Source organism: Centropristis striata, chromosome 5, assembly GCF_030273125.1.
Source record: "Centropristis striata isolate RG_2023a ecotype Rhode Island chromosome 5, C.striata_1.0, whole genome shotgun sequence".
In the NCBI taxonomy this organism is placed as follows: domain Eukaryota; kingdom Metazoa; phylum Chordata; class Actinopteri; order Perciformes; family Serranidae; genus Centropristis; species Centropristis striata.
Genome location: NC_081521.1, coordinates 29,232,680 through 29,255,640, shown reverse-complemented (window position 1 = coordinate 29,255,640; position 22,961 = coordinate 29,232,680). Strand labels below are relative to the sequence as shown.

The 22,961-nt window shown below is 39.7% G+C and overlaps 3 protein-coding genes across 3 annotated transcripts in view; 2 read left to right on the top strand and 1 right to left on the bottom strand.

Moving 5' to 3' along the window:
- Positions 1–145: 145 nt before the first annotated feature.
- Positions 146–13,207, bottom strand: mmp23ba (matrix metallopeptidase 23ba). The gene is made up of 8 exons (XM_059333221.1): positions 12,871–13,207; positions 7,536–7,672; positions 6,844–6,983; positions 6,198–6,365; positions 5,893–6,057; positions 4,311–4,421; positions 3,177–3,303; positions 146–1,686 (listed from the first exon to the last, which is right to left on the bottom strand). Exons 1-8 carry the CDS (start codon positions 13,003–13,005, stop codon positions 1,512–1,514), a joined length of 1,158 nt encoding a protein of 385 aa, XP_059189204.1. The 5' UTR covers positions 13,006–13,207; the 3' UTR covers positions 146–1,511.
- Positions 13,208–14,377: 1,170 nt separating this feature from the next.
- Positions 14,378–19,676, top strand: ubiad1 (UbiA prenyltransferase domain containing 1). The gene is made up of 3 exons (XM_059334216.1): positions 14,378–14,636; positions 15,535–16,152; positions 18,727–19,676. Exons 2-3 carry the CDS (start codon positions 15,591–15,593, stop codon positions 19,212–19,214), a joined length of 1,050 nt encoding a protein of 349 aa, XP_059190199.1. The 5' UTR covers positions 14,378–14,636; positions 15,535–15,590; the 3' UTR covers positions 19,215–19,676.
- Positions 19,677–22,084: 2,408 nt separating this feature from the next.
- Positions 22,085–22,961, top strand: part of mib2 (MIB E3 ubiquitin protein ligase 2) — a 50,809-nt gene continuing 49,932 nt past the window's right edge. The window contains exon 1 of the mRNA XM_059332587.1: positions 22,085–22,230. The gene's annotated coding sequence lies outside the window, so the exon portion shown is untranslated. The remainder of the gene's footprint in view (positions 22,231–22,961) is intronic.

The following is a 22,961-nucleotide window of genomic DNA, read 5'->3' as shown; positions in this document are numbered from 1 at the left end:
GAAGTCGAGCAAAAAAAAAAGAAGAAATCCAGCCTTGAACCCAACTTGGTAGTCGCTGTCCAAAAGTGATGTCATTCTTTGCACTGCACACTTTGTCTCAGTACTTTGTTCTTTCAGGGGAAAAAAGGCCCAGACTTCACTCTGCTTTTGTTTTTAAATGGCTCTGCGACTTCAGAATTACACCAATAAATTCTTTGATTTTGAGCCGAAGAAAAATAAACAGTACAGTAGAATTGAATGCCCTGCAAGACTGCTTTCACAGTAACAGGCGCAGAAAAAACATCTTGGGATGTCTAGAGCCAGCACTAAATGGAAATGTTCATTAATCAGTTTTATCTATCCCCTGCCCCCACAGGAGCCCTTCTGCAGATTATTACACCTGATGTGTTGAATAAGCTTGGAAGGAGAGCTGCATGTGGAACCGACTGCTCGGTCTCTGGAGGCAGGCTGCTGGCTTCACTGTGAGGCTAGTAAAGTAAGCTAGACGTCTGAGGTGTTCCATATGTGGTTTAAGGTCCAAATAGTTCCAAAGGCTGTAGACAATATTGCTTATTCTGGCTTTTGTGGTTTAGTTTGGTCAGCTTGTAAATAATTCAAATGGCAAGTGAGGGCTTCCGTAACTTTTTCAGAAAATGAGGGACATTAATGTTTGTTGGATTATTTGTGTTTGCAGTCTCCAACTTTATTTAGAATTAAACTACAATGACATCTACAGGTGCATTTCAATATATTAAAATATCATGGAAAAGTCCATTTCCAGTAGTTCAAGTCAAATAGCACCAACCAAGTATTGAGTGCATATAGATGGACATACTTTCCAGAGGCCAACATTTCCATATTAAACATACTTTTTAAAATTGGTCCTTTGTATTATTACATTTTTTTGGGGGACACTGAATTTTTAGGTCTTCATTAAATGTAAGCCATAATCATTATAATTAGAAGAAATTCAATAAATTAAGACCAGTCTATGATTAAGACATGAGATGTTTCATTCTGTGTGTAATGGATCTATATAATGTTATATATAATAGTTATTTCCACTTTTTGAATTTAATTACTGACAGAAATAAGCTTTTCTATGATAGTCTAATTTATTGAGATGCACCTTTAATTAGTCCACATTTTGCTGACCTGGGTGGTCTTGGACCATTACTGTCTTAGCAGCAAGAGCTTGAAGAAATCCAGACGTAGATGTTATTGTCCCGTACAGCCGGCAAGGAGCGCTGCAAGGATCTTTCATCACCAAATAAACTGGAAACCACAACGTCTGTCATGCACATCTCTTCACAGTCAGGTGTTTGCAGTAGAACTCTACTTGTCACGGAACATTTATTATTTGCACCTGTTAAAAACGCATTTACACAATGACAACCGACGATAGTCAGACAGCTGTATGTGGAAGATACAGGAAATACATTTCTTTTCTTTTTTTAAACAAACAGAAATATGTGCCCTAGTGAATGAGGTCTCCTTGTGACCGTGTGAATGCGTCCTGTTCACCATGGCCCTCAGAAGCGCACACGCACTCTCCATGAGTAGTTTGTCAGCACTTTTTCTTTCTTCTTCACAATGCAGGTGTATGTGCCTTCGTTGATGGCGTTTGCCACTATAGTGATGTGGTCGTCCTTTAAGGAGATGTAGTTGGGGTGAGAGAACTCCAGCAGCTCCCCGTCCTTGTACCAGCTGAAATGGGAGTCTGATGTCAGTGAAATCGTACCAAAGATTTCCTTTTTATTGTCATTGTATTAACAAAACAACAACAAAAAATAAATTTTATTTATATATATATAAAGTCATGGAAAAAATTATTAGACCACTTTTTTTCTTCAATTTCTTGTTCATTTTAATGCCTGGTACAACTAAGGTACATTTGTTTGGACAAATATACTGATAACAACAAAAATAGCTCATACGAGTTTCATTTAAGAGCTGATATCTAGTCATTTTCCATGGTTTTATTGATAATGAGTTTAGTTATTATGGCTAGAACGGAGCGTGAGATGGACAGGCGGTTTGGTGCGGCGTCGGCAGTGATGCGGGCGTTGTACCGGACCGTCGTGGTGAAGAAGGAGCTGAGCCAGAAGGCAAAGCTCTCGATTTACCAGTCCATCTATGTTCCAACCCTCAGCTATGGTCATGAGCTTTGGGTAGTGACCGAAAGAGCAAGATCGCGGTTACAAGCGGCTGAAATGAGTTTCCTCCGTAGGGGGGCTGGGCTCAGCTTTAGAGATAGGGTGAGGAGCTCAGACATTCGGAGGGAGCTCGGAGTAGAGCCGCTGCTTCTTCGCGTCGAAAGGAGCCAGCTGAGGTGGTTTGGGCATCTGGTAAGGATGCCTCCTGGGCGCCTCCTGTTGAGGTGATCCGGGCACGTCCAACTGGTAGGAGGCCCTGGGGAAGACCCAGAACACGGTGGAGGGATTATTATTATTTTATTATCTCTCTCCTGGCCTGGGAACGCCTCGGGATCCCCCAAGAGGAGCTGGACGTTGTGGCTGGGGAGAGGGGCGCCTGGAATGCCCTGCTTATCCTGCTGCCCCCGCGACCCGGCCCCGGATAAGCGGAGGAAAATGGATGGATGGATGGATTATGGCTATTAGCTCTTAAATTAAACTCTTATGAGCTATCTTTGTTTTTAAAGATTATTTTTTTTGCTTTATTGATAGGGATAGGTAGAAAGGGGGTGATAGAGGGGAAGACATGCGGCAAAGGGAGCTCAGGCCGGATTCGAACCCGGCTCCGCCGCAGCAAGGACTCAGCCTACATGGTAAGCGCTCTACCAGTGTGAGCCACCGGGACGCCCAGCTATCTTTGTTTTTATCATTATATTTGTCCAAACAAATGTACCTCTAGTTGTACCAGGCATTAAAATGAACAAGAAATTGTTCATTGTGACTGTATAATGACTGTATATAACAAAATGTATGTGTGCGCCTCATATATAAGGTGCTTAAGGTGTGTAAAGACATTCAGACATTAAACACATGTAATAAATAGTCTAAAAGATAATAAATAGTTTAAAAGATAAAGTGGCAATGGATGAAAATGACGTGTCATTGTCCATTTAGGGTGCGTATTGCAGTGGGGAAGAAACTGTTCTTTAGTTTATCCGTGATTTGTGGGACCTGTAGCGTTTTCCTAGCTGTCAACTCAGAACAGCTAGGAGAGATACTCACTATACTTTGCCTTTCTTTGACGCTATTTTCTTCCCACAACGAAAAGTGAGCTTCTTGCCCTCGACGACCAGCTTGTGTTTGGTCCTTGGGGGTGCTGGGGTGGGAGCCACAGTGGGGAAAGGAAATTCTGAAGAGGATTGCAAGGAAACGCATAAGCTGATGCATCAAAAGAAGACTCAAAAATCAACCTTAATTATCTTAAAATCATCCTGACCAATCATGAAGAACAAAAAGATAATCCTACACCTCAGTGTGCTTCATATTCTGGAGATGCTACAACTTTCCCTCGCTGAAAGGCTGATTACCGTCAAAATTTTTGATGCAAACCTTATCATGGCAGACACCTAATACTCTTTTCACAACCTCTGACCTGCCGGCGCCACGGCTGTCTTATCAATATAATCTCTCCCATCTGGTTTCTGACAAACACAACAGGCCGCCTTGTGATCAACTCAAAGTCTGCTTAAAAAACAGTCGCTCTCGTTAATGCCACAAAAATCCAAATTGACCTTGTGTGTCTCTAACCCTCAAGCCACAGTCTGAAATTCCAGGGGTTTGGAGTCACTCAGGAATTTTCCACAGCCGTACAACGTCTCCCAATCAACAATGAGGAACAGATTACTGCGAGCCAGGAATCGTATCCTCTTGCCTCTCTCCACACTGTCCCTTGTTGCTGACAAAAATCTCTGAAAGCCACAACAATATATGGGGCTGTGATGGTTTAAAGGAGCCGTTTCCTGTTGTGCAACAGGAGACATGAGCACCAGCGGTCCCACAGCGAAGTGGCTTAAGCTGTCAGATCGTTAATGTGTTATCAATTCTTGAGCCAGCACTCAGCAACAGGTACCTGCTCTGCTCTGTCAGTGATCTGGGCTAAAACACACATTTCCTCCCTTGGGATGCTGGTACTCTCCAAAACTAAACACAAACTCCTCCAGTGGCAAGTGTAATCTCCCTTCAAATCAGATTCTTGAAAACCCCCATTGCTTGCTCTGCATGGCTGGACCTGTTGGCTCCCGTTGCTCCATTGGCAAACGGTTCACAGCAGCTCCTTGCGCTGCTCAATTGAGAGAAAACTTTCTTTTTTTCTCTCTCCCTGGACTGCTGCTGCTTTCTGCTGCTGCTGTTTCTTACCGTAACAGAAATCACAGCTGGAGGGGCAGTGCTTCTGCATCAGTTTACGCTTGCTTTCGCAATAGCCTTTGCGAGCCCAGGCCGGACAGATAAATAACCGGTCCAAACATCCTGGAGGAGAGGGGGGGGGGGGGGGGGGGATGGAATGAGAAGGAGGAGGATCAGACAAAGTCAGCAGCAAAAGAATTTGGATCTCTAATGCAGTTTTTGTTCCAGTGAAAATGACTCACCATAATACACACCAATGATGACTCATGAGTACTTTATACAACATTCATTAATGCCACGTTCAGTGTCATTCGTCAAAGACAAACTCTGTGGTCTACATTCTGGTCGACTGGAGCCAAAAATGGATTAAAGGTTTTGTGCAGCTGGTTCTTCACGTGTATATAGACATAATTCTTCTAATGCCAGGATCAGACTGCACATTATTTTTTGCCTTTGGAGATGGTCACTGTGTCAGATGAAGCCTTGAGGTGTAAATCAGCAGAGGCCACACAATCAGTTTTATTCCTATACTTTAGTCACGATACGATTGCGATTTTAAGCATTTTGCGATATGATGAGTATTGCGATTCAATATATTGCGATTTGACTGTTTAACAGCATTTTGTGTCCACAAAATTAAATTCAATCATGATTTTTTGTCAAATAAGAGAAAATTCTCAGTCTGTTCATCTCACTTCAGTCTTTTATTTCTCCTCAATGAAAGTCAAACCAACAGACTACAAAGTATTCAGTCAAACTGAACTCAACTGGTATCAAACATATATGGACGACAACAACTGCATCATTTTCTCAAACTTCCCTCTTGCTCAAAAGCTTCACTGCTTTGAATTGTTTTGAATGTACCATAAATAAAAAAGCCTAACTTTGCAGCGTTATTTGGACAACTTCCGGACATGATATCCTGTCCTATAGATTCCAGTATATTCCTAAAAGTGAGCCCGCTACGGCCTCCAGAAAAAAACAAAAATGGCAAAGATACTGACGGCCAGAACACTAAATATCGATACTTGGCGGCCATGAATCGATAAAATATTGCCACGCAAAATATCCCGATACTATACTGTATCACTTTTCCCCCACCTCCAATCAAGCCATTGCTATTTTTTTTAATTCTTGCCCCGACTTGGCCGAAAGATAACTATAGTTTTTCGTCCTTAATGACTTTCATCACATGATCTGAAAGGTAGTACCAGGGACCAACTTAAAGGTTCCACCAGACAGCAACAAAGACATGTTTCACTCCAATGTCATGGAACCCACCAGTTGTCTTGCACTAGAACAGACAACTGTGTTTGCTCCTGAAACCCTGTGTCTGTCAGGTTGGGCCATCAGGCCTATTATGTAGTCTGTCCCAGCATAAGAACTGGATCGGCTGTTTGGGTCTTGAGGACGTTTTCCATTCACTCATGAGGCTTCTTGGTTCTTTTTTGGATGAATTGCAAAATGTCTTCAAGACCAAAAAAGTCCATTTGCTTTTGCTACTTCTAGACATCATGTGTCCTAGATGACTGACAATGACTGACAATCTCCCATTTGTGTTTTGGCAGAACGGTAAGAAGGACTGAGAACATACCGTAGAGACGGTGCAATCCCCACACATCATCCTGTGTGATCAGCTTGCGCCCTGTCAGAGTTGCATTCAGGTGCATTATAGCTTTCGGATTCATGGAGTGCATGAGTCCCAGGACGTGGCCAATTTCGTGAGTTGCCACATGGACAAGATCTGTCAGCCAAACTCCTGCAACATACACACAGCTGATTATTTTCTCTTTCAGTTGCTGTGCCGATCCCACATGCCGTCCAGCTCAGCGTCTGCTGCATCCATCACCTGGTGGGTTAAATATTAGCAGCTTCAACAAACATGATAAAGACACGTGCCTTTCTTCCAGCTAAATCGCATGTTTCCCAGAATCCAGTATTCATGGTCGTCGAAGTGGATCTCGCCAGTTGGCGGGAAGAACGCGTGAGCCAATTCTCCCGTGATGCCGTCGAAACAATGGTGCAAGTAGGACTGCAGACAGTCTGTGTGGTTGATGGGGTAGAAGCCTGCCAAGACAGAAAGAGACACATACCTCAGAGCCGAGGAGGGAAACCCTCACTCCATTATTTCTGCTCTGTTTAGACAACAGCAGGCGGATGATTAATTACAAAAGACAGATCTTTTTCTTCAGCCTTCAGCCCGCAAGATGACAACCATTCCTCTCAGCGTCAGTGAGAATTTATGCAGGACCCTGGAGTTTGCACCCAAAGGGACAGATAAAGCATAATTTAGACTGCTTCACCAAAGGCTGACATGTATGGAAGTTGTTAAGCCTTTATTTTTTACACTCAGAATTATGAATCATGCTGAATATAAGCTTGGTAATATAGTCGCGGTGGTGTGATTTAATACGTTTGGAGACGAAATGCATTTCTGCGATGACAGCACGGAGAGAAAAACAGTAACGACAAAGCAGAAAGTCTGGAGCTCGGAGCCAAGGAACATCTGTTGGTGGACTGATGCAGCCACATGCGGAGTACCCACCGATCTTAATGGCCGCTTCTTGGTCAGCTGGCACCTCTCTGAAGCTGAACGGCGAGACGTCGCTCCACAAGCCGAAAGCCTTGGCGATGCCTCGGCGTGTGTCGCTGGCGTTTATCAAGTTTGTAGGAAACGAGAGTAACCTGCTCAGAAACAAAAAGCATTATGTAGTTATTACCAGTTTCAACACACATTCTTCTACTCAAGAGGAATCTGCCAAAACACAATGACTACCGTTCAGACAGAATTCCCACAAGCTCTCAGAGTACAGCTCCATTACTTGATATTCTCCTATAGCTTCGCTAGGGTTAGACAGATATGAGTACTTTTAATAAGAATCAAATAGAGTCAATATGAAAGAGATGCAGATATTATATATTAGATAGACAGCTCTGGGTGCAAATCCTCCATATAATCCCTTATTAAAGTTCTGTAAGTAACTTTTGTTGGTCTTACAACCATAAATAGCCATTTTGACTTATGTGAGATGAGAAGATATTGACAAGTTCTTCAATTTGGGGTGAATTATTCCATTATGGTGCTGCTAATGCCTACTTCAACTGTAAAATATCTTTGCTTGTGTTTTCCTGCCAAAACCAACACCTGCCTAACTCTCTATTTCCTATTTCTTTTTTTTCCATTTTCTCCAACTGTACTCTGCTGTTATGTTGCACGGAAGAATAACAAATGAATACTTGTATGTTAGCTTGAACTGGTCCCATTTGAGCTGCTCCGGGGTGAGGGTGTAGCGCTTGTTCCTGGAGAGGTGCAGCACCTGTGACCGGGCCTCTTTGCGGATCCCGATGAGCAACGATGTGGTGTAAGCTTCTTCCTTGGACAAAGAAAAACCTTTAATTAATCACCCTACACTGAGGTGAATCGTGTCATGCCATTGTTCCGACAGCCCAATAGTCAAAACAAGTGATCACTTACCACTACCCAGAACCAAGATCTTAGGGCGCTCTCACAACCCAAAGTTTAGTCTGTTTTAATCAAACTCTGGTGCAGTTAAATCCTTGTTATGGTTCGTTTGATTGCTTGTGAACAATCCAATAGTACTCTGGTGCACCAAAACAACCGGTATCCAAACACGACCCTAGTGCCGTTTGATTGCACTGTGAATGTAATCCGACCAGAATCCGGGCCAATTAAAGGAAATGAACCAAAACGCAGTGGATTGTGGGTTGATCACAGATTATCGTCTGCGGAAATATTAACTCAACACATTATTGATAACCTGGAGCCTCAACAGGAGCTCGTTCTGAGCGTTTCTTACTAAATTAGTTTGGCCTGAACACCGGAGCAGATCACGGCCGGTATAATCTAACGTACTCGATTTGCGATCGGTTCCATGTTGCTTTCTTTATTTCCGTGTTTACATTTTCTACCATCAACTTTTCAATCAATAAGAAATAATAGTGCGAGTAGATTTCCAGCCCTCCACCTTCGTACACGCCCCTCTTCAATTCTTTTTTTAATTTGGTCTGCTTACACTTCTGCACTGTGAAAGCAAACCTGACTAAATACAAAACGAACCAAATGTATCAATTTCACTCTGATTCGGACTAACCAAATGGACTTGGGTCGTGAAAGAGCACCTAGTCTAACCCTAAGCAAGTTTTTTTAATGCCTAAACCCAACCATTCCTTAACCACAGCATTGTCACACTGTAAAATATAATTATTTTTGAAGAAGAACTTCAGCTGTCTGTTTTTGGGGACTATTGGCTTTCGGAACAATGGGACGTCGAAACAATAAGTAGTCCTCTAGTGAGGTTCGGAGCTGGACCTTGAGGCCTCTGGTTCATTAGGATCAGCATGAGGCGCGTTTCCATTAGGGTAAAGAGTGGCCGCTGGGAAAGTCTCAGGCCACGCCCTCTCAAATGGCCGCTCACTCGGCATGTCTCCATTACAAAAAAAGGCCCCAAAAGGATTTACTAGACTCCGTCCGGAGGTGACGTATGGTTTTCGATAGTAGTGGAATCGCTTAGCAACAGTTTCGACCGTGATGTCACATACGCGACGGATTTAACGCGGGAGACCATAGACATATATACATAAATATACATATATATGTCTATGCAGGAGACACGCAAAACGTAAACAATAAGGAAGGAGACACCGAGATGGAAGGAACAGAGCTTGCAGTGTTTCTTGTCGCTGTGATGATTATGGATGAGAGGACTACTCGCTACTTCGCCCGCTTTCAAAAAACAAAAACAAACTACGTCACATCCTGCTTAGCGTTCTATCCAATCACCAACCAGGCTTTTTCAGGGGAGAAAACTGCCCCTGCTCTTTGACAGGGCCAAAAACGGCTGTTGGGCCGGCTCACATTCAAATGAAGGCAGTTAAGGCGAGGGAGACCCGCCTCATTCCGGGTATTCAACTATAGTGGTAACGCACCTGTGGTTAGCCTTCCAGACGAACTTAGTAAGATAGGTGTTGTGTTTTATCAGATCATTTCATATTAAAGGCAACAGGTTTGACTAGAAGCTGCAGACCCTGAAGTACATTTATTATGTTGACAGTTATAACTGCGCTCAGTTGCAGTTATATCAGTGCCTTGCATCTGAATGTTATGCACTAGATTTTCATGCGAAGGGCATTCCATCTAATGGAAACGGGAAGTGGTCAGCAGTAAAAGTGCTTTCCAAACATAAAGCATGATCCTTTTCACAGATAGGTTGTGTCTGATGTCCCTTTTTCAGAGTTGGCAACATTGACTCCAAACCATCACACCTGGATTCATCGATATTTTTTATAGCTTTGAAAAGGCTGTCTATGGGTGCTTCGCATTTTAGTGCTTTCATAAATATTCTGAAACTAAAGTTAAGTTGTGGGTTAGTCTTGGCTGCGATATTCCATAATAGTGATCGCACCAGTTGGTAAAAATCTATAACTTTTTATGGAGATGGGTTAAAGCAATAAATCCTCTTTCCAACACTTGAAGTCAGGCTGTAATTCTGACCCAAGGAGCCCGTTCTGTGCTTGAGAGCAGGAAGGCTTCCTGTGCTAACTGATACATTTAAGTAGGATTTAAGTAGACATGCATTCAAACTGAAAAACTGCTGACGACTGCCCAGGTTTCCCCTGAATCTTGATTTTTTTTTACAAAAGGCAACTTTACACATATATACATTAACTATGTGCTTGGAAACTGACACACCTAACTACTGTAAATCAGGCCCAAGATGTGAAATAGCCTGCCAACCTTTTAGAGGCCTCAAGATATGCTTCAAACTAATCCCTTGTATTAGTTTGTATTCAGATTCCTTACTTAAGTAAAACTACGAAAAACACACTGAGAGAATTACTTCACTACAAGTAGAAGTACAAAAGTATCAGCATCAAAATGTACTTAAAGTATCAAAAGTAAAAGTACTCGTTATGTAGAATGGAACCACTTAGATTGTTTTATATATTGTAAATATATTATCAGCGATGCATTTAGATAAGGAGTGTTTGAATTTTCTCAAAGTAGGGCTCATTTTAACTACTTAATATACTGTTATGAGGTTTAATTAAAAAATGTCTAATCGCTTTAAATTGACTATGTTTTTTATGTTAAATCTTGACATGAAAAGTAACTAAAGCTGTCAGTTTAATGTAGCGGAGTAAAAAGTAAAATATTTGCCTCAAAATTTAGTGAAGTAGAAGTATAAAGTTACATAAAATGGAAATAGTCAAGTGAAGTACAAGTACCTCAAAATTGTACTTAAGTACGGTACTTGAGTAAATGTACTTAATTACTTTCCAAAACTGTGTTACACTATATTATAATAATTTAGCAGACTTTTCTTAAATATTTGCTTTATTCTTGTGAATTTGATGAGGAAATTCCCTGAATTTGGTTGACCAGGTTTAGTTGACCTGTGCCGTATGCTCCAGCACATGTTTTCTTACTGGAGGAAAGTCGTAGCGATGGAGAGCAGACATCAAAAGGCACTCCCTTCACTCTGTATTCTACACCCTATCCTCTGGTTCCTGTTCCCGCTTCGCCCAGTCAGGACAAATAGATGCAGTACTTCCTTCATTTCCTTACCAAAATAGTGAAACGGGGGCAGGCAGTCTGGCAGACTGTCCCACACTGCTGTTGAACCAAATGACCTCTCCTACTCTAATGTTAAATATAACATTTCTCTATTGCATTATGTGTACTGGTCACTGTTTCTTTCCTCAGCCAACACATTGGAGTCTCGTGTTCTGCGATTTATGAGGTGTTTAATGTAGTAAGGCCAGTGCAGTTCTTTCGATGTCGTGCCTTGTTATATTTACTGCAAATCTAATCTCAACACTTTGGCACAAATAGAGATGTACCATAAACCGTGACAGCTCAAACAAACGTGCTAGACTAAACCTTGAAGCCTGTGGTGAGCGCTGACTATGAGGGGCGAAACATCTGAGGACCAGGATCCTGTGGGAATCTGGAAGAGTTTAACATCAGTCCATTAAAACAGGGATTATGATTTTCATCCTTTCATAGAGATTCAGGAAAGGCAATTTTTCATATACAATTCATCAAAGTGAGACATTCTGAATATACAGCAGACTGCAAAGTTAATTGTCAATATAAATAGAAAACTGCTAATTCATTAGATGTATAGAAATACTTTTAATGCATATTTATACAGCAATAGTGCTTTATTCTTTCAAAGAAAACACATTAAAAAAGCTCTTTTACAGCATTTTGAGGTATTTTACTTGAGTATTTCCATTTTCTGTAACTTTATACTTCTACTTTACTACATTTTGGGGCAAATATTGTACTTTTTACCCCCATGATCAATACAAAATGATGATGCATTTTTATTAATTAAACTACATAACAGCATATGAAGTAGTTAAAATGAACCCTACCTGGACAACAGCAAAATGCTGTTTACAAGAATGCATCATTACAAATAATCTTATAATATATTTGACATATATGAAACAAGTGGTTCCATTCTGCATAACAACTACTTTTACTATTGTACTTTAAGGTAATTTTGATGCTGATACTTTAGTAAGGTTTTTACTTAAGTAAGGGATCTGGATACTTCTTCCACCACTGCTTTTCACTAACTGATCAATTTAGAATCTTATGTTGTGATTCTTTCTAGTAGCCCATAATAAGCTTATCTAAGGCAGTTATGTAATCCTCAACAGCAGCCCTCTTGATTGACACTTAATGAGTGTGTGGTAAAGGAAATGACATAAAGCTATATTCCTCAGGCTCTGTATCACAGTGGGTGGGTGGCAGTCTGGAGGAACAGTTTTATCCAGTTCACTGAAGATATTACTGTACAGGGATCCATTCCATTGCCTAATCTAATTAAGACTAACTTCACCTCACCAGAGCATTCATTGAGTCTGACGCGTATTGCCATGGCTAAGCTTCAAGTGATGAGATCCAACCAATGGAAGACAGTTATGTGCAGAATTTCTACATAATAGCAGACAAGACAAATAGTGTGAATGATGCACAGGCTAGGATACTTTCTGACCTCATCCTGATATCTGGCACTCTCTACTGAAGACCATACTTCACTTAAAGACGGTTAAATTTTAGTTTTATTTTACCGAATGTCAATATGCACAGCTTGTACAACACACGATGAGGCAGGTTATTCATCGTTATGTGATTTTGGTGAATTTAGCATGTAAATGACCCACTTTATTACAATATATTAAACTTCCACATTTAGCTTTACAACTGGAGAGTGAATATGAGTTGAATCATTCACTCACAAAAGTTAGTTGCTGTTTGAACTAGTGCCCCCTCGTGTAATAACAACAAAAAATATATATGCCGAATTGAAAAGTTACTTTTAATAATTTAAAATACATTTCAAGCCATAGCGCACCTGGTTGGTAGCTTCACAGAAACTTAAGGGAAATGTTAAATCACAGAATTTTCAGTGAAGTTTGGTGTTGTGTTTTTGGAAATGAAAAGGGAACGCTGAAGGAGACTATAACGTAACAATTACAAACCAGATACTATATTGGACGTCACAGTTTTACACATCATGAAGTGGTCACAGCATACCTCGAACCTCCAGGAGGGAAACGCTGTGGTTTGTTGCATCCCTGCGAACAGAAGAGTGAGCAGCGCGGCAGCCAGCAGAGGAGCGAAGCCCCACTCTCTCCTGCGTAAACTTCTGGGAGTCTGACAGCACACCATAGCTGCGATATCACACCTCCAGGAAGAAAAACAAATAATCCCTCAGCGAAGACTACACAGGTTGACCATCTATGCCCGTGAATACTACTTCTCGGCCATTGCACGTTTCATTAGTGTGTGACTACGTGCTTAGTAGCTTCTGGTGCTGTGTGCGGCAGCGCAGTTAAACCTGCGGACCGGGCAGTGAAAGCAGCGCAGACTGCATCAGCTCTGCTCGGGCTCTCTTCCGCACAGTGCGTCTGCCAGAAGACTGGTTTCATATTACTGTAGATGGGGCAGGAGGTCAGTGTCGAGACGATCTAATGAAAACCAAACGTGCTCTGCCCATCAAACCACTTGTTGCAACCACCGGAGCTCAGCTTAAGCAGAATCAGATGGCTTATTTTGAAACATGTTTTTCTGAGGTTTCTGCAATGCTGCTGGAGGGGGAAAAAAAGCTGAGTCTTCTTCTTATCCCACTGTGGCAGGGTAGAAAACAAACCAGGACATCTAGACTTGCATATTATTGTGTCACCGATTTTATCAACTCCAAACGAACCAGAACTGCAAATAAAATGTCCAGTTAATCATGTTCAACTAAACAAAAGTGCTGATGCATTGTATGCATTTTAACTTTCTTTCTTTCTTTTTTTTTTGGCATCATTCAAAACTTTCAAGTTGTCCTCTCACTGTGACTTGCAAGTGTAACGTACGTGGCATTGCAAGAGCCACATATGAGTACAAGATAACGATTGCTTGCATGGGCATGGCAAAGTGCCAATTGTAGAGGGGAGTCTGGGCTCTGGGCTCTGTGTGTGTGTGTGTGTGTGTGTGTGTTGTCAACAAATCCAGTGACTCCTATTAGAATAAATAAATAAAACAAGATCAAATAGACGCAAATCAAATATACAGTACTACATTGATTTGCTCTGTAATATGACCTAGTAACAAGCCACCCCGCTTTGATTTAAAACTTAAAAAAAAAAAATTATTTATATGTCACATACCATTTATACTATACTGTGTATATATCTGCATATATTTAAATATATGTATTCATTGATGTTCATACTACTACATGCAACAACTTATTCACCTATTTAACATGCTAAAATATATTTTCTCCCATGTGCAATATCTGTAAAATGCAAAGTACTTTCAGGAAAACAAACAAACACAAATATATATATATAAATAATATGTATATAATGTGTATCGAATGTATGATGTTTTATTTTTTATATTCTTATTCTGTCTTCTATATCTATGTGTGTGTCTTGAGTTGCTGTGACAACTATATTTTCCCAATGCGGCATAAATACATAAATAAAGTCATATCTTATTTTATTTTTTATTTTTATTAAATTTTATTTTATCTTATCTCTTGTGCCACATATTGTAGGAATTAAATGCTAGTCGGAACTATTGTATGACAAGCGGTTTCTTCGACCACTATACGCAGTTACATTCCGGTCGGAGGAAATGGCACCAGTCAGGTGCAGAAGGGTTTATAGTTGCCAACCAGTCAAGTACCCTCGAAGTTGACACGTAAGATATGTAGCCCTCTCTACTGTACCAGGCTCAGCGGGCACAGAAATATGTTTCTAAGTGGAGAGAAACCCAGTTTGTACCGGAAGTTAAAGACATAACAGGTAAGAGCTGCTGTCAGACATTTGTCCCTGCTCAGAGACGTTAGCTCGGTGGCTAACCAGTTAGCTTTAATCCCATAATCTCAGTAGTTAGCCTGAGGTTGTTAGCCCCTCTCGGCTACGGTGCCCTTATCTAGATGGCAAGGGAGTGACTTCCACCCGATGGTAGCGTTATAGAGCAGTTTAATATGGGTGTATTTAACAAGACGCCACGTGTATTGGCGAGCTAACAATTAGCCGAAAACACCCACTTTTCTTTTTAAAAAAAATACACAGTTACTATTCCAGCACTTAGACAGTCTCTTTCTGTCATTGCTAGAAAATATTCTAGACCATTTCCACTTTGCCCCTTGGGTCTGCTGTGATCCCTTTGTTACCAGAGCTGCTGCACTTACAGCATTTGTCATAGGATTAGAACTAATATTTAAATTTATAAACGTACATATGGGACGTCTCAAAATATTTTATTTAGTAAAAATAGAATCAAGTAACTTTATGAAAATATTCTGTGGGTTTCTGTAAAGATTGCACCATTAAACTGACGTCACAGTATTGCAATTTATTACTCAGCCCTATTTTATAGTGGGAATCCCCATAGACCCCACGATACGATTTTATTTCGATATTTGAGTCACAATATGATATTATTGGAATTTTAAGCATTTTGCTAGTGAGTGAGTATTGTGATACAATTATTGCAGTTTAACTGCAATTTGTACAATACTGACAGCCCGCCGGCACAATGAATCAATATAATATTGCCATGCAAAGTATTGCGATACTATGCTGTATCAATTCTTTCCCCATCTCTACTATTTTATATTGGAGACCTGGTACAATCATTGTGATGTAATGTGTCCTGAACTGTCTTGTAATTTTGTTAATGTTTTTACTTCTATAGGAGCACCTGACTGACATTCGGGAGCATTGCTGGTACAGTTGACTCCTTGCAGAAGAATGGCCATAGAGCAGAAACAAAGCAGGGTAGAGACATTTGTACTGGCTGGATCAAATGGTCACAATGGCCAACAATGGCAGACTGGTCTGAGCAACATGGTGAACCATCCTGCAGGCAATAACCACATGTCGAGGATGGCCCGCGTTGCTTCGGATGTGAGGCAGAAGTGTGCGGCCTATGTGCTGGCACTGAGACCGTGGAGCTTCAGTGCCTCGCTCACGCCGGTGGCACTCGGCAGCGCCTTGGCGTACAAACTGGAGGGCTCTGTGGACTTGGTCATTCTGATGGTGTGCGCGGTAACCGTCCTTGTGGTGCACGGGGCAGGCAACCTCGTGAACACCTACTATGACTTCTCCAAAGGGATTGACCACAAGAAGAGTGATGATAGGACTCTCGTGGATGAGATCTTGGCACCACAGGATGTTGTTATGTTTGGAGCGTTGTTATATTCTTTGGGGTGCTTGTGTGCCACTCTGCTCTATTTCCTGTCTACACTTAGACTGGAACACCTAGCCCTTATTTACTTTGGGGGGCTGTCCAGCTCTTTTTTATACACTGGAGGTGAGTAAAATATTCAAATTAATCTCTTTGATTGCTTCCTCATGTCATCATCTGTCTCACACACACACTCACACACACACACACATTTTCTGTTTCAGCTGCACTAGGCAACATTGCATAGTAGTGGTTCAGAATGTTTGGTTTAAATACATCTTTTATTGGACAGAGCATTTACTCGCTGCAGTTGATTGGTTAGCTCACCCAAAACATAATTATCCTCACTTATTTAAACATGCAGATAATTTTGGTTTCTATGTGTCAAGGTTTAGTAAATGGGAAGATGCCATTACTTTACAGTTGGTGGACTTTGTTGTCATCATTAACTGTTTAATATTCACCACCCTACAAACTGTCCCCTGTATGTTCAGATTTTTTGTGAACTGGCCCTTTAAGGCAGTTGGTGTATTTTCCAGACATGACACTGATGTGTTAAATTTCTTCCTGAAGTGAAATGCATTTCTGAACGAGAGTCGATTTATCACAGCCTATGAATGAAGAAGAATCTCTCCCATAGGATTTCATTTAGCAAAACAGGGGGCTATTATTGGTGAAATACATAGGCAAACAACACACTGCCAGGTTTACAGCGTACCAATTCTAAAGAAAAAATCTTAAATATCTCTCTCTATGTATACAGTCATGGAAAAAATTATGAGACCACCCTAGTTTTCTTCAGTTTCACGTTCATTTTAAAGCCTGGTACAACTAAAGGTACATTTGTTTAGACAAATATAATGATAACAACAAAAATAGCTCGTAAGAGTTTAATTTAAGAGCTGATATCTAGCCATTTTCTATGGTTTTCTTGATAATAACCAAAATCATTATCAGGGTGGTCTAATATTTTTTTTCCATGACTGTATGTAATATATTTAATATATTAAATATTTTCCCGACCCACCCTTCCACCCACCACCCTGTCTAACCCCTGCACAACAACACACATAACAGGAAAAAGGTTATATAATAATAAATAGCAGAAATGGGAAGCAATGTCTAATAAACCAATACAATATTACTGCCAATGGGATGAGTAGATGGCCTGAAAAAAGAAAGAAATTAAATTGTAAATCCCTCTTGCTTTTATAAAGACATGGGATTAGGGAGCATATAGAGTAGTAGTGTGTGTGTGTGTGTGTGTATATATAGAAACAAGCAATCAGAAATTTTGCCAAAGCGTTGTGGGAGTTTCAAGGGTCAGTCTCTGCTGGCACTCCAAAAATGGCCCCTAGCCTTTTGTTTCCCTTATGCTGTTGTGTTTTTAGATTCATTTTTTTTTGTCTTTTAGCCTTTATTTGATAGAAGAGCTGTAGATGGACAGGATGCTGTAGCAAGGACTCAGCCTTTAGTAAATGGGGCGCAGAGGTGAAAGACGTGCTCAGATCTTGTACTGCAGAAAAAGTAATGATAAAGAAGTGAATGAATATTTTAACAGTCTTGCATTTAAATGATTAGTTATTAAGTACATGGCATTAGCACCAAAATGTAGTTAAAGTACCCATTATGCTGAATTGCCAATTTCAGAATGATATAAACTATACTTTTGGGTTGATGCATTAATGTCTTTAAGGTTGAGCTAGTAAGGATGGGGTTCATTTTAAATATTTTCTTAGCGGCTGGGCAGTTTAATCAATAATATTACATAATCATTTTATGCACAAAAATCTTCCAGTGTTTTTATACGCTTGATCCATACTAAGGACTGCAAGATAGTCTCCTACAGTCTCTGCAGCACTGATTTAAAAATATATATATATTTTTAAATTCAGGTAAAACAATACACAAACACAACATTATGAGGACATGATGATATAATATCTCTAAAAAGAGGAAACAAGGGACAATTGAACAAAGAAAAGATATAAATAAAAACGAGAGAAAAAATTATAAATAGGATCTCTTTTCCTGTCATTCAAATATTTAGAATAAAAAGTGCCAGTATATTGAGAAACAGAAATGTACATGACAGGTAGTGGGTTTGCTGTGAGGCTTTGTTTTAATTTGTTGCAAACACTACAATCAACAGTCCTGATTTCCACATACGACACCTGAGAGTATAAATGAAACGGTAAAAACAGATATACCTGTGTACTTTCACGATTTGATTAATGAATGACTGGACCAAAAGATTAACCCCTATGCCCTCTTCGTGCATTTTTGTGTATTTGTATCTGGCACTGCACAAAAAATACTAATGCAATCATATCAATTGTATTGCCAATCTTTGACATATCCAAGACTCTTATCACCACCACCCAGCTCTGTACTATTTATTATGTGGAAAATAATTAATTTTTTGTGGGGTTTTTTTTTGAGGAAATTATGGAAAAATTCAAATATATAAATGTGCATATAAAGGGTTACATTTTTGAAAATGATTTAATTCTGAAGTCTGTAGTTGTTGATATGTTGAGATATATGAAAAAACAACAGAAAAAAATTATTGATGTATGGTGATTTAATAGCAGTTGTTGTGTGCTAGGCCTTTTTTGGCCACGAAGGTCACGAGAGGGTAGTAAATTTGAGGAGCGCATAAGGGTTAAATATGGCTTCTGTTTCCCATTTCCACCCCAGGCATCGGCCTCAAGTACGTGGCCCTGGGAGATGTGGTGATCCTCATCACCTTCGGCCCGCTGGCGGTCATGTTCTCCCACGCGGTGCAGGTGGGCTACCTGTCGGTGCTGCCCCTGGTATACGCGGTCCCGCTGGCCCTCAACACGGAAGCCATCCTCCACAGCAACAACACCAGAGACATGGACTCTGACAAGCAGGCGGGCATCGTCACCCTGGCCATCCTCGTAGGCCCCACGCTGTCCTACGTCCTCTACAACCTCCTGCTCTTCGTCCCCTACGTGCTCTTCTGCATCCTCGCCACCCGGTACACCATCAGCATGGCGCTGCCTCTGCTCACGCTGCCCATGGCCTTCCCCCTGGAGAAGCAGTTCCGCAGCCGATGCTACGCCAAGATCCCCCAGAAGACGGCCAAGCTCAACCTCCTCATGGGACTTTTCTACGTGTTCGGGATAATTCTGGCACCTCCTGGCAGCTTGCCGTCACTGTGATTAACGAGCTTTGATATTTCAAATTTTTGTTTTAATACAGACTAGTTTATGTACCTCTTTGTATTTGTACAAAGCTATCTGAAGGCTTTCACCTGCTTTAATTTATTGTCATATTTATATGTTGATCGGAGATTTAGTTTAGGTCCTCCTCTGTGACACTGAATCAGATCTTTTCAGTATTAAGCCTGCTGTAATGTATCGGTAACAGTAAGAAGTGTTGGTTGTCCTTTTGTAGAGGTAGGCAACATTTTCATCATCCAAGGACAGACAATAAACCAACAGTGGCCATATTTGTTCTTCAACACACAACACTGACACTTTAAAACATCAATAATCCATTATTCTCATATTGTCAACATTGTACACACGGTACATGCTGGTAAATTGTCCATTGTGATTTTTCTTTTCTTTGGAGAGCCAAATAGTATTTCATTGGATTGTAATAAAACTCGCTGATGCTGATGTGCCATGTGTTCATTTTGGATCAAAGTTAGCTTTTATTGCAGCTTAAATTTTTTTAACCTAATATAACATGCAAAGTAGAGCCCAATCCATACAGGATTTTTTAAAACCAGCTATAACCAGCAGATGTGAACAACTACATTTACAGACAAACATCCTGTTACAGATATTTCTGTTACATATATTTTGGCAGAGACAGATTAACCAGCAGCAGAATATATACTCTACTATTTCTACATGAAAAGCTTTACAATGTTATTGTATTTGCATGTATGTATGCTCTAAGTAAGTCTAAGTATTTAATAATGACTTTTCCTGGCAGCACTCTTTTTGGTGGAATGTGTTGTTTGGTCTCCTGGGAAATACACAAACAGAGTCATGTACACAATTCATCTTATTATAATGGCCAAATTGTAACAACTCACAATAGAAAAACCTAAAAAATAAGACAACTAGGGAAAATTATAGAAACATATAAAGAAAGACAAAACACATTTTATTTCTTTATTAAACACTCAATGCCAATCCCCTTAGTAGTTGTACTGTATTGTACACTTGCTTCTTTTGATACAGGCACTATTTAACAATTAAATGGAGTCCATTTTAATCCAGTATCCTATAATCTAAGAATATATTATATTAAATATGCACATGCGGAGCGGGCCTACACCTATCCAAAAACCTGGATTTGTAGCGCATATTATTTGCCAGCAGGGGGCGCTATTGGACAGCCATTAAACCAACATGCAAAGAATGCTTTAAAGGCTCTATAACGTAATTCCTGTTAAAAGCCTCATTTATGGGTTCGGAATCATTAGTTCAACTGGTAGGTCTAATTAATTGTACATTTCATGTATCAAAAGTTTTATTAATGATAAATACATTCAAATTATTACATGCATTAGATTAATTGTATTAGATTATAATATACCAAAACTGTAGCACAACTCTTTATTAGAACATTTTTGTTTGTTCTTAACTGCATTTATCAAACATTACAGTATGTATTTAGATTTTTTATTACTTGCATGCAACCTGTGTTTTCTCGTTAATAACAGTGTTTAAATTTTATTTTAATAATTACCTGCTTCCTACTAAATGTGTGGGTTGTCTGTGGGTACTCACGTTTCCACCCACAGCCCTGAGACATGAGGGGCTGATGAATTGGTATTTAGAAATTGCCACTCCCACTTTGTAAATATTGCGAATAGTTAATCAAAATTGTAATGACTACGTTCACATCAGCCTTTGTGCTTCAGAATATACCTATGTGATAATACTGTGAAATTTAATTACACCTGTGGCTAAAATGAACAGTCATTTAGTTGTTAAACCCCTGTGACTCCTCACAGACATTAATGTAACACTTAAGAGTTCATTTAAGATGATGAGGAATGAGAGAGAAGTACACACATCAGGCCTGAGGCATGAGCCAACTAAATTGCTGACCGTTGTCATGACCACCAGGGGGCTGACGAAGACCTCGTTACCAGTGATGATTTGGGATCTGTCCATTGTCACATCTTTCCATTGAAAAAACTAAATATGTTTATACTAGTTTATATTTGTGATCCTGTTGTTGTTGTTGTTGTTGTTTTCTTTTAAATATATTTATTTTTCTTAAATTGTTCAAATAAAATAATTTAAATATAATTCTATCTTTATGTATTTTTATATCACTAACATTTGATTCTGCATGTGCCCTTACTGTTTACCTGAATTTTTGTATATTATACTTTTGTCAATTAAAATATGCACTTTTTATAATGAGGCATTAAAAAAATCTTAACAATTTGTGTAAATTGTTGTTTTGCACATTTACTCATTGCCAAGTTGTACTGTATAGTATGCCCTACTATGTTTACAAGTTACATAAATTATATCCTATTCCTATGTAGCCCAGGCACCTAAATGTTTGCTCTTGGGGGCAATGTACTGCAGGATTATTTTCTTCTTCTTCTGTTATTAGCTGTTTTTACCTTTTTAAAAATCATTTTTTAAATCATTTTTAATCTTTAAAAAAATAATTAGACTGAATGCTTTTAACCTGTAGCACTTTGAGATTTCCTTGAATGTAAAGTGAATTACGAATGAAGATGTATTCTTATTATTATAATTAGAATGAGCAGGGAAACTGTACAGATGATTAGCAGCGTTTAATTTCTAAAGTAAAAACATGGGTATTTTTCACATACATTTTTCATCGTTGTGTATATTGCACGGAAAATGAACCATGCAACAAAAATCACTCAATTTAATTTTAAAAGTGCAGCAAACCATCAGGACGTCTATCCGAGAATATACTTTTCCCCCTGCGAATTATTATTACTAAATCTCGTTGAATTCAAGATTTGTTTTGTTTATTACGAGGAGCACGTGAAGGCAGCATTAGTAGTGACGCAATGCATGGGCGTGTTGTCATGGCTGTGTACTGCAAAACCTTCTAATATAGTAAATACTTATTTGTCCAAAAATAAGACATGTCAGCGTTGGCGGTGGACAGCAACATGGAATTATATATCACCTCAAAGTAAATATTCTTGACAAAGGCCTGGTAAGTAGCTACACCTTGAAATAAATTGTGTTTTATACCAATAAAAGGATGGCCAAACATGAGTTAGCTAGCTAGCGTCAACGTTAGACAAGCTAGTAGTACGCCTAATCCAAGCGACCTCAAGTATTGTGAAGCCATGCAGAATTCAGTTCACAATATTGCTAGAGTATTGTTACCCAGAGTCTCGTTACATGTTATAACATTATTGGCTAATGATACATGTGAATGTGATCCACCCAGTAGCAGCGCCTCACCTTTATGAAGATGAAACGCGTCCAGATAATTTGTCAAAGATGAAAATAGCGTTATATTGTGGTGGGCGATATCAAGCAGCTTGAGCTGATTGTTCGCGCTATCTGTTAATTTTAGAAACTGAAACTTGAGCTATCAAAGAAACGTTGGTGGGTTGATGTTTGCCGATGTTTGATGATGTCTTTAGTTTAATCCTCTGGAGTGTCCAAAAGCACCAAAGCATGACTTCTTCATGACATCCAAACTAGAAAACAAAGCAGTGTGGAGCCCTACTGTAAATTTACCTCTAAAGTTCTGGCTGTAAACTTCATGAGGCCAGTTTCAGCTTGATGATGATATACCAAGTAAAACTGGAGACAAGGTCAAATATATTTTGTATAAAATGATAGAACTGGATGTAACCCTCTTATGTTATATTTGCAACATTTGCAACATTTACATTTTTTATTGAGTATGATAGTGTTTTGAAAGTTAAAAAA